At 35.1% G+C, this 16,702-nt stretch overlaps 1 protein-coding gene across 1 annotated transcript in view; it reads left to right on the forward strand.

The window, feature by feature from the left end:
* Positions 1–4,397: 4,397 nt before the first annotated feature.
* LOC148952178 (pre-mRNA-splicing factor CWC25 homolog) overlaps positions 4,398–16,702 on the forward strand; it is a 45,502-nt gene continuing 33,197 nt past the window's right edge. Inside the window, exons 1-2 of the mRNA XM_089088869.1 lie at positions 4,398–4,461; positions 9,831–9,979. Of these exons, the coding sequence (XP_088944995.1) occupies positions 4,412–4,461; positions 9,831–9,979 (199 nt within the window). The 5' untranslated portion in view covers positions 4,398–4,411. The remainder of the gene's footprint in view (positions 4,462–9,830; positions 9,980–16,702) is intronic.

The following is a 16,702-nucleotide window of genomic DNA, read 5'->3' on the forward strand; positions in this document are numbered from 1 at the left end:
AGTAGATTTTGCATTTCTTGTGAAAACAAAGTGATCAACACTGCGGCGCAGGAAATTAACGCTCGTTCCTGTCAGAAGATTCCTGAAAGCATACAATGTCAAACTTACTGTACAGTTCATCAATGGTCAGGTTCTTGTTTTTCGTCCAATTAATGTTAAAAGACACGACTGATACTGATACAGACATTAATTAGTTTTTGGCACTTTCCGACTTACAATTGCTGTCAATTTAGGGCATTTTTAGGCTAAACGAAACATGATTGCCTCCACAGCTTGAACACTTAGGTGGCAAATTGTAAGGCGATTCTATATCTGAAACATGGGGACCGGTACGTTGCGCATATTTTGATGTCACACCTGAAAAAGATGACGAGAGATGGTCAGAGGACCGGTAGATGTTACAGCAACGGGAAATCGCCTCGAACTCATAAACGATTAGGACTGTGTATCCTACTTTGAGATCATATATGAATGTTTCGGCTATTGACGTTGCATCAGAGACTTGAAGTTTTATCACACGGGATTTCCCTAGCCTAGAGGCACCAGAAACACCAGCGCAAAATGTCAGGTGATATAATTGTAAATAATTGAGAATTTCCTTCAGGAGTCCGTAAAACTTCTTGGTTAGGACTTTGGCAGAAGACCCAGTAATCGCACCATTTACCGTAAAACGAAAACCTCCAGCACTCCTGAGCATCCATTTTTACTGGAATATCAAAATGTAACATTTTGAAATTTTTTAACTTTTTTTCACAGGGCTGTACCTTTTAAAGCTGGTATTTGGGTATCAGAGTGTTTAAACGTTTTTGTTTGTGTTTTGACTGCTGGTCCGAGATTTCTATTCCATAAAAACCACCAATCCATCAGCTCAGCATCACAACTTCGCTCTCTTGTAATCTTGTTTGTTTGAAAATTTACATAAAAATAATTTATGAGACAAATGCGAAAATGGAAAAAGGCAAAAATGTTTCGTCTTGTCCAAAAAGCTATGCGTTATATGTGACAAATTTTAATCAAACGTTTTTGTAAGGCTAAGTAGTATTGCATTGACTCTTATTAGTAAGATAAAACTAGGCTTCTAGATATTTTTGACCTTAGACCAGAAGAAATGACTCCTGTAAAATGCTAGTGTGAGCGGAATATATAAAAGGAGTAAAATAGCAATGTCGTCTAGTTTCTACATAAATATTGAGCATTTAGCCTTCTACTGATATATTCCTCTCCCTTCTTGGTGACACTCTTTCCTAAGTTTACTTTTAATAGCTGAGATTTAGTTCGAATTTTTTCGTCATTAAGCGTGCATTTAAGCTAAAACTGCAAGTTTTAGCTTAATAAGCTAATAATGCGGGCCTCTCCTCGTTAATGAAATTCTAAAAGAAAATGTAAAAGGCTGAGTTTCGCTACCGTAGGCAATTGTTTTTAAAACAGCCTTCCCTCAAATTTTTATTGCTCTCTATGGTCTAACTGGACGTAAAAAATTTAAACTCGAGTATATTCTCGCAAACAGGACAGTTTTCTAACATGACAAATTTTATTGTATAGCTCTTTTCTCAATGTGATGTTATTTTTCAGGCATTTGTAGCCCTTGGTAAAAACAGAAATTACGAATCAACATAATGAATATGTAACGCTTCTTGTCTGAAATAAAGTAACAGTTCCATAATCAGTATTAAACGCCAAATCCTCGTTACTTCTTTATTCAAGGATTTCAAAGCAAAAGTGATGCCAATGGTAGCAGAGGCTGTTTTATGGCACGATCACTGTAGAGAGTGGTATCAGATTTAAGCTCCTTGGGTTCATCTCCGTATGGCACAAAATTGTATTCTTGGGTTTGTTGTGTAAAATATGCAGATTAGTCAGCAATTAGTCTGTTAGTCAACGTTGTAATAACTACACAATGCAAACTTAATGGATATTGTATTCCGCTTGGCAATATTATTTAGAAGGCTAGGGGTCAAAGCGTAACAATTCACTCTTTCAGGTAACTTCAAGTGTTGTAAGTGACTAAAATCAAGCCTCATTTTTTGCTATATTACAAAATATGTAAATAAACTTGAGATTACTTGGTAAGACATCAAACTTGGCTTAGTAGTAAACAATTTTGGGCTTCTATTTAAATCATATTATTAGCATTTTATCGATCATAGACAGAAAAAAATACCTATGTATTTTTTATTAAAGTCTTCTATAATTCATTGATACGAAACCTTCAGCTTCTGAAGGTTTTTCGGTACCTTAACTTGAAACCGATTGCATTACACATAGGCAAAAGTAAATCTATATTGATTCAGCAGAACAATTTTTTCAAGGTTCATTCTACCCAATGACATTTTATGAATGGCCCTGACTTCCGTTTTTCAACTTAGTGACCATTTAGAATTTAAGTGGAGGTAACAAAACTTATTCTCTACTTCAGGTTGCACTAATTAACTTTAAATTATATCGAGAAAAACAACTTTTAAGAGACGTATAAGAACGTCAAAAATTGATAAGATAAATTACTAGGGTAGTATTCTTTTCACCATTTTGGAGCTATTAAGTTGTTTGTAAATAGACTTTTTCAAACCGGTGCATTTTCTTATAGTGATTTTTCTTACCTGCACCTCTGGCGCTTTCCACTCGAAAAATGGTGATATCGGCTCATTTTGCCTTGATAGCTGCGATATCTTATGCTGCATTGATCATTGCTGTAGGGTTACCACCCCTAGTGATTTATTACTATTTCTAGCGTTTTTTTATGTTGTCTAGTGATTTTCTTCTGGCTAGTGATTTTTGTTCTAAAAATAGTGATTTTTCCCTAAATTTAATGGTTTTTCATTATATAGCGCGTAGATTCATGATTCAATCGAATAAATCATACTGGAAGCTGATTATTTAAAAAAAACGCAAAAAAGATGATTCATTACAGCTCCTAATATGGTCCAGATTAGCATTTATGCAAACATACCGCCTTTGAAACCTCCGATTTCCCACCATATGTCCGTATCAGATATATATAGGACCTAGAGCGTTATCATCAAGACGATAGGCGAACCTTTTTTATCGCAAAATGTTCTATACTTCCTATTTGACAAAATTTGCTCAGGTTGAATTTTGTCTTCATATTTACAGTTCTTTACTCACTATTATCTATCAGTTTGAAATTATATTTTCTTCTTTTAAAACCTTCGAAGGTGGAGTGGATAGTGGATGTTGATACATTCTCTACATTTGCAAATAGAACAGGAATGCAGTCATTGAAAAATAAAATGGTAGGTATACAATAAATATAATTTTCTGTTTGAAAAAAAGAAATCACTGAAAAAGAAAATAAGACTTAGTGCTTTTTATAACAAGATTTGTATTATAACTAGATAGGTTAAATCAATTGTATTTTGATGATTGAAATCGGTTGGGAGTAAAGGGAGGGGATGTCTACTCTGAGAACTGTCTTATGGTTAAAATTTTTACTTCTAATATCTAATCAAAATTCCAATAATTCTTCAAATTCTTTTATTTGTACTGAAACACTTAATAATCACAGATAACGTCCTAATTGTTTAACTTAAAACGCGGCAACATTTAAACTTTGTGAGAACCTGCCGCTATTGTAACTGATTGTAGTTTTTTACTTATGATATTTTAAATTAATGATATATTGTTGAAAACTATGTTGTTTCACAGTAACATAGTTCCAAGTGATGAGTCTAGGCTCTCTTGTAGCTAACGTAATAGAATGAACAATTATCACTAATAAACAAAAAATGTATTGGGAGAAATTTTTTTTTTTTTATCTTTTTTATTAAAGAAATAGTAAGACCGATGCTTATCGAAATTTGTGAACGGTGGGACAAATTTTTTCAATATAAATACAAAAAGGTCACTTTCAAAATGTTTTCTGGTGTCCCAGTAATTATACCAGTTCAACTAGATTAAAAAGAAGATAAATTCTATATTTATTGGAAAAAAAAATGGGGTTTTGAATCGACAAGGGAAAAAATTAAAAAGAAAAAGTAAATGTTTCGATCAGATCACTGATAACTAATTTTTAGTGACCGGAGTATAATCCAAGGGTACCAATTCGAGAAAATCTATAGAGAAAGGAAGGATTTTGTTTTATTCTCTGAAAAAAGATGCGAAAAGACATTTTTAATATTTTCGCTTGAAAAAAAACAAAATATCAATCTAAAGAAATTTTTCTAGGGCGTTTTTACCCCCTTCCTACAGATCCGCCTTTATAGAACATGGTAAAGAAACAAAATAATTATTAACTGCATTGATGAAAAGTATAATAATTCTAGTGATTTATAGTGGTTTCTATTCAATAGTCTAGCGATTTATGTGCTGATATAGTGAATTTTTTTTCAAGAATCAAATGATTTTTTCATCTGGCGGTTATCCTAACGGCAGGAAAAAATCAAAACTTAAAAACATGGAAAGTGATGAAGCCAGAAAAGCAAAGCAGCTTCTAAGAGAGTTAAAGTTAGACATATAAATCTTTGTTACACGTAATAGTATTGAGAACAAATGGATATATATTCATTCATAAAAGGGGTTTGAGGATCATCCCTTCCTTCAAGATTTGACAGATACAATGAAATTGGTCCCAGGCATAGCCTAAGCTCATTTTTAACAATAATTAGGCCTACAACAAAACCTATTGCTTTGGCCTATGACTGCAATAAATTTGACTAAAATTAGAGTTCCTTGGCTCTTAAAGGAAACAGTATGCATCAAAAAGAGTTGTGGCCTACTGGATTCATTTTTATTTCTCTTTCCAAATTTCATGGTCACTTACCTGATAATGAAACCCCTTTCCCCCCCCTTGGTGGTCGTAGGATATATAAAAAGGTATAAGAATAGATTGGGCCCATTGAGAAGAAAACATGTTAAGAAAACAGTTCTTACCCTACTTCATAATATGCAGAATAGGCCTAATTATACTTTACACATTTTGACTGTTGTTGTTGTTTTTTGGGGTTTGATGCACTGAACCTGATCATGTAGGCTATCACTTATCTTGCTATTGGTAGGGGGTTATTCACTTGCAACAACTGCCTGCATTGAAAAACAGTACTCAAAACAATGTAACAATGCTTTGTCATACAGCAATTAAAGTAAATATACAACATAATTATAATAAATAATATATTTTTACATTATAACCTATCACATACTTCCAGATATAGAAAGTTAATCAGATAAAATATTAATAGGCTAGATAAACAAGGGTAATAAAAACAAATAAAATGGAAAAAAAGATAGCCTAACTCTAAAATAAAATAATTTGGGAAGGGGCAACCTGGCCTGTAAGACTAAAATAATATGGAGCCATCTACCACTTATCTTGCTAATCACAGGAAGTATTCACCAGCAACAATTGCCAGCAGTTATAAACAGGAACCAGAATGATGCAATTTACTTTATCAAACAACAATTATAATGCTCATACAACTTGATTATAATAAATAATACAAATAACTTGTAATCTGTCACCTAAATCAAAATATAAACAAATAACACAGCTCTAAAAAAGAAACATGCAGGAAAAATTTTGGGGAATAAAACAAACCAGTAGTCTTAACCAAATTACTTAATACATTTGTGCTTAGTCATCCAGGCCAAATTTAAGGGAAAATGGTGGAGAGAAGGGGCTAATCAGTCATTTGTCTGAGAAGGGGCTAATCTTGGTCTCGGTAGTCTAATTATAGCATCTTCTGGGCTAGGTATAGACTCCTTTCCTTTACATTTCCTTTCTGATTTGCCAGGGCTGCTGGTAACTGCTGACATTGTGGAAAGACTTGAACCTTCTCTATTTAGATTTCCAACTGACTTATTTAGGCTACAGATTACATTTTGAAAATTTTTTGGTACTAACTTAGAAAGCAGTTCACAAATAGTTGTAATAGCCTGGGTTAGATCAGAGATCTGCTTTGCAACACCTTTAAACATGGCCATGTACCTCATGTTGAGTTCCTTGACTGGAGGCTCATTGGGAGTCAGTGGAGGGAAAGTCTGTGTATATCATGGGGATTTGTTGGAAGTCCCTTCTACAAGACCTCAGCAGCAGTCCTCATGGGGACATTATTAGTCAAAGAGTAAGTTACAATTGCTTTCTTCTCCATGAATGCTAGGCACTCCCTAGCATTAGCAGCATAGTTACCATTGCAGTTAGGGCACTTGATCTTCCTTAACTGTTTTAGATTAGGGATATTCATCAAGGGTGTGTTGTCAACTACAAAGTAGACATCTTCTGCCTCTGCAGCAATTTGAAGCCAAGTGGCCAAAACCTTGACAATTGAAGTACTGTATTGCCTGGGGGATAAACTGCTTATCTGTATACCTTACACCCCAAGCAGAGATTTTCAGAGGGAACTGAACATCCTGATTAAAGGTGCAAACCAAAGGGATAATTGATGGGCTTGGGTTTTTAAAGGCCAATATCACTTGTTGCATTTTGTCGTTAACTTGGGCCTCCTTGACAAAATCATCCAGATGGGTGACCTCCTCCGATGGGATAAATACAATGCCTTTTCTGTTTCTGATTAAAGCAGGGTTAGAGGTAGAACCAGGCATAAACTTTACCTTATATCCATTTACTGCTATATCTGAAATAGAAACTACAGCAGTAGCTACTGACTGGTTCACAGCTGTTATGATAATGGAACCACCTGGTATAAGTCTTTCTAACATTGAACCATAATGGCCCCTGCAGTCATGATTTTGGAGATGTTGAAACAGTTTTTTGGCAATAACTGTTCTACTATCTTTTGTCAACAACCTACTGGTATCATTTGGACCTTCATCACCTAAAGCCAAAATCCTTTCACTAGAGTTATTGGGGTCAGAGATGACAGGACTACTAACTGTCCTGGCAGTCACCACAAATAAAATAAAACCCCAAAGGGTAAAAAATAAACAGGTAAAACAACAAAATCAAATCACAAAAAGAAGTCAATTGTCAAATAAATAAAACAAGTAGGCCACAAGCAACAGGGGGAGTCCTCAGTCAATAGTAAATTAAGCAAGCCAAGTAAATCAAAAGCAGGCACAGCACTAAGTTTCAAAGCAGGGTAAAAAAAAGAGGTTGATAAGAACTCTCAAGCACTTTGGTGGTGCAATATGCAGGAATCTGGGAAAATTTGCAGCAAGCACATTAACAGTCAAATGCCAATAATGCACAACAAAACAAGTGTAAAGGCATCAGGGACGCCAAGGGCAGAGCCCCTTGTGTTAGCCCCTTGTATTTCAATTTCAATTTGTCTTTTCTTCCCTTACTTTTTTACTAAAGCTTGACTTTCTTTACCCCCCCCCCCCTAATGTGGAAATATATAGCCCAAATAATATATTTCCCTTATGGTTTCTGATTTCATTGCAATTGATTCAATTTAGCCTATGAGGACATGGGTTACAACAAGAATGATGCATAGGAAATACATAATTTGGGCTATATATTTGCACACTAGGGGGGCTAGGGGTAAAGTATAGTGGAGCTGTAGTTGAAATGTGTGAACTATAATTATTCTGCATATTATAAAGTAAGAATTGTTTTATTATCATGTTTCCATCTCAACAGTCCCAATTCAAGATGTATATTAATAAAAACCTAAAAAAAAAACACTAGATCAGTTGGTACTTGTCAGTTAAATGGAATGTGCTCAACAAGTGAAGTTAGGTTAATCCTAATGAAATATACCAAAACGTGATGATTATGTAATACTTTGAACACAAAATTAAGGAAACAACAGCAAAGAATTATGGAAAGCAGGCCATGCAGAACACATTATGCTCAGTACTTAAGCTGGCCCCTAACCACCTCTATATATTAAATATTTAACACAAAGTATACATACATCATAGTTTTCTTACTCAAAATAAGCAAATCATAATTGATCCGGGAACAGAAACTGGTTGCTGTTAGATCTTTCACAGTGTGATTCTTAGTGCATCCTGTTTAACTGACAAGTACCAACCAGTTTCCTTGCATTGGTATCCCCATTTTTTAATAATTTTAGATAGCCTAATATTTTATTCAATCTTCCAATTAATCACTCAGGTAAAACTAGATTTCCTTCAGTCAAGAATATAACATAGACCTACCTGCTTTTACCAAGAAGACATGATCCATTGTAAGATCTTAAACAACACAAATGTAAACCATTACGGCTAAATATAGGAACATCAGGAGGGGGAGGGGGTCAGAGAAATGACTATAATATTTGGAAAGAGGATTAAATAAGGAATCTAATTGTACTACTCTTTATATTTTATATGTTTCGTTTTGGGCTTGCTCAAAATATTACTTACCAGGAATAAAAAAAATGGCCCGTTTTTGGGCCATCTAAGTTTGTATAGATTCTTCTACTCACCATTTTTTGGATGCTAAAAAGTAGTTAAATAACATTAAATATATTAAAAAGCGTGATGAAATATGTGATGCCCAAGGAGTATAAAGTGTTGTAATTACTGGCAACCAAGCAATCTTATAATTAACATTGAGCATTGTGTCAATAATACATACAATTGTAAATGAATTGTTAAATGAATTTGGCTATTATGACATTGAATTTTGTGTGAAACTTTTGGACATTTTGTATAACTAAATAAAGGCCAAGAAGAAATGGCCATGTCCTTAGGCCTAATATCATTTAAATTGGATAGAAAACCCAAAAACCTTAATCATCCTTTAAATGTAATATATATAAATAAAATTGTGGGAAAAGGTTTGAGTCTTGGCAATTCTATGATCACTGATGATGCTGATGCTAAAAAAATAATACATGATGGGTGGATGCTGAAAAAAAAATAAAGCAAGGAAATTTTTGTATGGTGGCTTGGAAGTATGAAAGTGTTTCAGAAAATTCTTTAAAGTGCTTCAGATATGTGCTTTCTGCAGAGCATATCTTAGCAATGTTTCTGTTTCTGTCTGCAATTACGTTTGTTGTTCATTAGATATATCATAAAAAGGTATGCATTATTTTTAGAAATAAAATTGAGGCAAAGACATACATATTGTAACTAAAGAAAAAGATGAAAATAAATAATTCCTAGCAATACATCTACATCTCCATCAGCCATAGTAATGCATTTATGATAGTACATTCAAGGTGTTGCTGTTGTGTGTCAAGACTGATACTTCTGTTGTTGAACTTGGCTTCAGTCATAGTAAAATGACTGACAGCTATGTGTCATCTTTCCATTAATGCCCCTTCTTTGTCTGTAGAAATATTAGTTTGACTACAGTATTTGTTTGCATAATATCTTTTCTTTGCTAGTAGAATGGTGGGCTTTAATAGATCAGTAAATTTTCATGAAGTATTGGAAAATTGCTTCTTTAATATTTTTCTTTTTGTTAAGAATGGTAATGAATGTTTATCATGCACATATGTTTGAGTAATAAGACTTATATAGTCAAGAAGACATTGAAAATAACAATTACCTGTGATATTATTTCCCTTTGAAAATGGAAAAAAATTACAGGTACACTTGTACACTTCAATCAACTTTGGTCATTATTCAGTTATTGCTGCCATCACTAAAAGTGTAAGAATTGCTTAAACTAAGATAAATTTTACGTACTGATTTTAACTGGTAGAGAGTGTGTGTGAAAGTGTTCCACAGTCAGACAGAGCAAGCTCATAAAAATATTTGTACTGATTCTAAATGCATTTGTAACTCCAAAATCAAACCAAAACTATGACCCAGAAAATTGGGTACAGCTCCACCTTATTGCTGTCAAATTGGTTTTTCAGTATAGGGTATTTTATGATTAGCATGCCACTGTGGTCTTGTTTTCTTCTGCCTCATTATGGTAAAAAAAATAAAATCTCAAAAAATTTTAATTAATATAGGGAAGGCTCAGGCTCTTCTAAATTAGACTGGATCTACCAAAAGAAAACAGCAGAAGGAGAACATGAAGATTTTCTTCTTGGAAAAAGAATTGATAAGTCATTTGAAGCTTCCAAAAGTCAAAGTATTGAGAGCAGAGTAGGGTTTGCAGGTAGGCTTTTCTTCCTCTTTTCGTCATTATTTATTCTCCTTCTTCTTTGTGTTTTAGAATGCACATATCACTTAGATGAAACAGTTTTAGTAGATAAAGATACAGAGGCCAGTGCTATGTTATGCTAAGCTTGAATTCAGGGGTTAATTTAAGATTCTAGTTTGTGGTCATTCCATATAAAATGAAAAATAAATATATATTTTGCTGAGAGTCTCAGATTTTGATGAACCTTGGTAAGTTTTTCTGTTTCTGGGATATTACAGCCATAAATTTCAAATATTTCTCAGTTTTGATTAATGAAAAACAAATAGGCTACTATAGTTGTGCCCCTTTCCATTACTATATTAGGAAGATTAGAAGAAATAGCTTCTTGAAATATGCTTAGCATCATAGCTGCAACTTTCAGAATGTATTCCTAATAAGAAAATAAAAACATAAGTATCAACCATTCAGTAAAATTAGGAGGCTAATGGTTCATTTACCCCTAGTCCTATGCCTTGTACAACTAAGAATATTTAAAATTGGAATTCAGAAGATTAACATTTCATTTAAAAGCACTTATGTTAGTAGTTTCTAAATGGATTGGTGTCCATGGGATATATTTGAAGAAAACTGATTACAACACTCTATACCATGCCTAAATAAAGAATGAGATGAAATAAAATCAATGAAATTGCAGTGAGTAAATCACAGCTTCTTGGGTCTCTTGATCCCCTCTATGACTACAACCGCCTTTCCACATGGACTTAAGGGCGCTTGGACTCTCAACCAGAGTCCTGGTTGACCTAGCTGAAGTAAGGATGCTAGGACTGCTTTGAATTTTTTTTTATTTTTTGGTTTTATTGGTCGCATGTTTTTTGTGAGTCTTTTTTCTTTTATATATTTTTGTCTTGCTGAGGACGGCCCTTGGACATAGGGCCGAAATATTCATTCAAATTATCTCCACTGTCTTGCAAAAATATTTCCCTATTGTTCTTTGTGCTTTTGTTGTTTGTTATGGAAAGGCAGTGTGGTCTTCTTCGTTATTTTTGATCCCCTCTATGAGTACAACCGCCTTTCCTCATGGACTTGAAGGGGCTTGCTCAGGTCCCATGATTGCAGAGGCTCCATAATGTGTATATGTAAAGGGATCTGTAATAAATATTTATTAGAATTTTTTTTTTTTCAACTGAAAGTAGGAGCAACACTAAAATTGAAAATGAACAGAAATTATTCTGTATATGAGGAAGTTGGCCCCTCCTTGATTCCTTGGTCTTCATGTTAAAGTTTTTAAGCACTTTTAAAAAAGGTTCTTATTCTAATTAAATGACTCTTGTGATTCAGGATTTTTTCTTAAGAAACTGTGATACACAGTCAAACTTTAGCATAAAGAGCAAAGTTTTGAATTCCCTAATATATGGAATAATTTCTGTTCATTTGGAGTTTTAATGTTACACCTTACTTTCATTTGAAAAAGCATTTTTTTTTATTTAATTTCTGATTTTTTTTTTTTCAAATAATGCTAGTAAATCTAGCTCCTCCTCTATTAAAAATAACCTCCCCTCACGGGAAATTCCTTTATAAAAATTTCCTCCCACGCAAAATATCCCCGCTCCTTTAAAATTCCCTCTGGACTATTCGATCCTTGCCAAAAATTCCCCCTATAAAATTTTTTGCAGACAATCCTGCCCAAAAAATTCTCCTTAGCATATTTTCATTTGAGAACACTTTATTCTAATTGGTTTTTCAATCACTCTAGAAATTCCCCCTTCTTTGGAATTTTTTTCCAGAAACAAGTTTTGTATAGAAATTCTGTCAAATCTCCCAAGTGTAAAAATTCCTTTAAAAAGTTCACCCCCAGAAACTTTCCTCCCCACGGAAAATTATCATTATATTCATTATATGTCAGCTACCGTACCTTAAAAGCAAATCATGTATTTTCTGTTTCCTGAAAATTTAGTTGTAGACAGTCTTATCCTTTTCCAGTGTATTTTTAAGCGATTATGCTTCACATTGTCAAGAAATAGGTATCATTTACGCCGATATTGTTGGTGGGGGGGGGGCACCTTCCATACTCCTTCTACAGACAAAGGGAGTAGGATCTAAGTCCCCTTAGGCCAAACTTGCTGCATGAAGAACAAAATAAAGCTTTAACCTGTTTCTAGAAGTCCACCCCCTGAAAATATTGTCAAAGACTCGTCTATCCCCTCAGAAAGATTTAGTTAGGGACCTTGGTTCATTTTATTCCAAAACTTTCTTTTCTTGATAAGGAAATAATTATTTTGATATAGTAATAGGGTGTATTTTAATATAGAACCAAATAAAAAGTGCTTATGGGGTCTCGTCAGTCCCATAAGCAGAAATCCGTTTAGGAAAAGAGAATTCAATTTCGGAGGGTTGGGGGGGGGGGGGTCAAAAGCATTGCAGAACTGGCGAATTATATATATATATATATATATATATATATATATATATATATATATATATATATATATATATATATATATATATATATATATATATATATATCTTTTGGAGTATGCTGGAAAATTCTGGAAAATCATGGCTGTTTGGGGTTAGAGGTTGTACCACGCGTCCGTCCCTATATGCATGCTTGTGTGCACTCGTGGATGACAACTTCTTGGAAATCATAGTGTTTGTTATGCTAACGAAAAGGAATAATAAGTGTAATTCTAGGCTAAGCAATATATTATCATTATTCATAAATCCATGAAATCTTTGATTCCATGTGAGTGAAGTATACAATCGCTCTGCTCGTTTCAGCACATATTGTATGCCCAGTGTATTTAACATCGTTCCCTGTAATTCGAAGACAGATTTTTGTATACATACATACATGCGTGTATTTGAAAACCAGTGGCCATATACACAAAAACAAATAAATAAAAAACAATAAGGAAAGAACAATAGCACTCAAAAAATTTAAACTACAGCTTCTTTCCGCGCCATCAGACTATTCGTTATAAAACAACTTAACGCAATAATTAGGTCCCTCGAAGTAGTCCCCAAAACACCCGGGAGCAGCAGTACAACCCAGGAAAAAATTTATCCCTAAAATTTGCCAAACTTTGGCATCTACTCAGAATATTGTCCATCCCATCCCCAAACTCCCCACAGAGGGGGCAGGCACGCTTACTTCCTGAGCCATCCGCATCATAAGACTCCCAGTAGCCTTTACGCAGTGGTATGCAATTTGTCCACGCCTGAATCCAATACTTATGGGTTCTCCACGGTAGGTTCAGCTTCAAATAAAACTCCTCCCCATACACATCTTTAACGTATCAATGAAAATGCAGGCTACTAGACTGTTCCAGACCCGTTAGCCAAACCTGAATCTCTTGGTCCCGAAGGCGCGATGCAAACTTACCGAGGAAATCTTTAGGTTTACCGAGAGGACTCTGCCCCTCATTCCATGCCCATGATAAGCCAGTACTATCCAACAGTTCTTTAACTTGTTTACGCCATGCTGTCTTTTTGGTAAAACTCAACATCTCTGTGTAGGCCGCTTTCGACAGTCGGTATCAGGCAAGCACGTAACCTGTAAACGAAACTTAATCATTTGTGTACTCCTCATAGGACGTATATCCTGCAAACCCAAATCACCCTTTAGGACCAAACTACTAAAATTATTTTTAAGGCCTATAACTGTTTTAAAATGCATAAACTGCAGAGACTCCAGTTGTTTCACCGTAGTAGTCCCCCACAACTGAATGATAAAATGATTGTAACCAAAAACACAATATAACATAAAATGATTGTAACCAAAACTTAATCATTTGTATAGTTCTCATATGACGTAGATCCTGCAAACCCAAATCACCCTTTAGTACCAAACTACTAAAATTATTTTGGAGGCCCATAACTCTTTTAAAATACATAAACTGCAGAGATTTCAGTTGTTTTACCGTAATAGTCCCCCACAACTCGCATCCATAATGTGCAACAGGTAGGACTTTAGTCATATAAAGGTACTTGTGCAGCTTCATATTTTTGATTCCCATGATATGTTTTTGTCGAAGTAGATCACAAGCAGCTGTCTTACCACGTGAAATCATCAATTTAATCTGCTCGGTCCAATTCCCATTTGCTGCGACCACGAATCCCAGATATTTATACTTTGGGGTCACTTTTATTGCCTCATCGTTATAAGTAAAGGAATAATTTGGAGGTCCATTAGGCTTCCTACTTTGAAAGATGACAATCTCTGTTCTAGTTGCGTTCAGTTTCAACTTATTCGATTCTAGGTATGATTCAGCTAAATTTAGAAGAGTTTGGAGTTCCTGGGCTGATTTGGCCACTAAAGCTGTGTCGTCAACGAGCAGTAAAAAAGAAAATAGGGTATTTGCTGGTGATACAACTGGGGCCCATCTCATTTCAAGGAACTGCAAAATCATTGATATAGAGACTAAAAAGCTTCGGTGACAACGTGCATCCTTGCCGAACTCCTCTGAAGGTTCTGAATGGCCTAGATACACCTTTTTTAACCATAAAAACCACAGATAAAGTTATCTCATACATGTTAATGAATGACATAATAAAAGGCCTGGGTAGGCCTATCTTAACAAGGTAACGCAAAAAAATAGGTCTATCAATACTATCAAATGCCTTTCCAAGGTCCAAAAACGCGACAAAAAGCCTACCATTTCCCTTGCTATAGTTTCCAATAAGAGCCTGGAGTATAAATACACGATCTGTAGTTGAATATTCCTTTTGGCATCCTCCTCGGGTCTCACTGACTATATTTTCCTTTTCTAGCCACAGCCCTAATCTACCATCTAGAACCTTTTCCAAAAATTTACTAATTGTTGGTACTAGACTAATAGGGCGATAGTTACCATACTTCATCCGGTTACCCTTTTTAAATAACGGTATTATAACCGACATATTCCATACTGTTGGCCAACTACATGAAACCAGGACCACATTATACAAAGTTAATAGAACTGGCAACAGGGTACCGATTAATTTCTTATACATTGTTGACGGAATTCCATAAATACCCGGCGAAGATCTTCCACGGTGGCTCTTGGTGGATTATTTTAGCTCCATCTCGGATATTTCCTGAATTAGATGGTAAAAATGCTCCGGGAGGAGGAATTCATTGACACTACATCAATCGGCTCGGTATACACTTGCGGGTAGATGGGTGCCTGGCCAGTTGGGTTTCTATGATTCTCCAGGTCTTCAAAATAAGTCGGCCAAGAGTTAACTTCTGGGATCATTTTTGATTGGTCACATGGCCCACGTAAATACTTCCAGAAATCCTTCATACTGGGCGATCTATAAGCTTGAAAAAACTTCTCTTGCTCTTTAATCTCATATAATGCTTCCTTCCTCCTTACTAAAGCATTGTCAGGTTCTTTTATAGATAATGTAAGTGTTGATAGGGCTTCTTGTCGTTGCTCTGGGCCATTGGCATTTTTTAAACTTGTTTAATAAGCTAAATAGGCACAACTTACTAAGTTTGCAATCATTATCAAAAGGACCTATTTTCGGCGGCTTTCGTTTCAGGACCCGAGCAGCCTCTTCATGGAGGAGTTGTAACAGGCAGCCAGTAATTATTTCAGGGTCCGAAGAGAGTTCACATAAACCCTTTAACTTATCCAAAATCTCTTCCGAGCAAAACCTATCTTTCAGCGTTTTTGTTTCGTCATCAGTCCAATCTTGTCGTAATCGCCTTAGAGCTTGAACATGGGATATACGGCTAGAATGAAGGAGAGAAGGAACATTAAACATCCTAGAAAGTTGGAGAGAAAGTTTTATAGGGAAATGATCCGAACCAAGCACGTGGATAACCTCAAAATCAACAACACAGGCAGTGAACTCCACACCCACCAACGCGTAATCGATAACACTGGGGTTTGGCCCGGAAAAGCATGTGTACTCATCTCTATCTCTGTCCTTACCAAATCTTCCATTACAAATTGCTAAACCATTCTCCTCGCAGTATGCCAATAAATTTCTCCCCCAACTATTCATTCTTCTAGACTGATCGTCACTGCTCCGTGGCATCCCAAAGACCTCAGGAAGGATCTCAGCATTATCATCTGAAAAAAATTCAGGAGTTATCTCTAATACATTCGAAGTATAGGCATTAATATGCCCTACTACAACCAGACGGTCCCCCGGAAACTTCTGTTGTATCAATCGTGTTTCTTTATGTAGTATAGTCCACGTGTCTTCAGACGAGTAAGAACTATTTTATGGTGCTAGATAAACAGAACCTACAATTAAAAAGTACTCTCACAGTTAAATCTACCCCACACTATATTCTCTATTCACTGCATAAAAGGAATAATTATGTAAAGGGGGTGTTGGGGTTCTACCCCTGTTTCTTTTCTTTTCAGATAAATGACCTGTTTTCGTTCCGTAATTACATTTGCTTAGATTTGCCTATAGTATATTGACAATTTAAATTCTCGTTGCTAAGCTATAGTTGTTTTGCAATAAGTAAGCTTTGAACTAAATTCTATTTTGGACTTCCTGGTTTGAGTCATTGAAAGATGAATCTAAGAAAGTAGAATGGATTTTGAATGGAGATTGAGAAAATTGGCGGGGCCAGGCGAAGGTCCAACCCTATGAACAGTTACTGTAAAGAATATTATTTTTTAGTTAGTCTGCATTTAGACCCCGTTCGGGGAAGTATATTGTTGTTGTTATAAGTGCCCGTTGGAAGAATACAAGTAAGGTATTTTCTACAAACTGTCAACTAATTTTCCCGGA

The sequence above is a fragment of the Artemia sp. Qi Xiang Cuo genome, chromosome 5 (genome assembly GCF_049724085.1).
Source record: "Artemia sp. Qi Xiang Cuo chromosome 5, ASM4972408v1, whole genome shotgun sequence".
NCBI classification, from domain to species: domain Eukaryota; kingdom Metazoa; phylum Arthropoda; class Branchiopoda; order Anostraca; family Artemiidae; genus Artemia; species Artemia sp. Qi Xiang Cuo.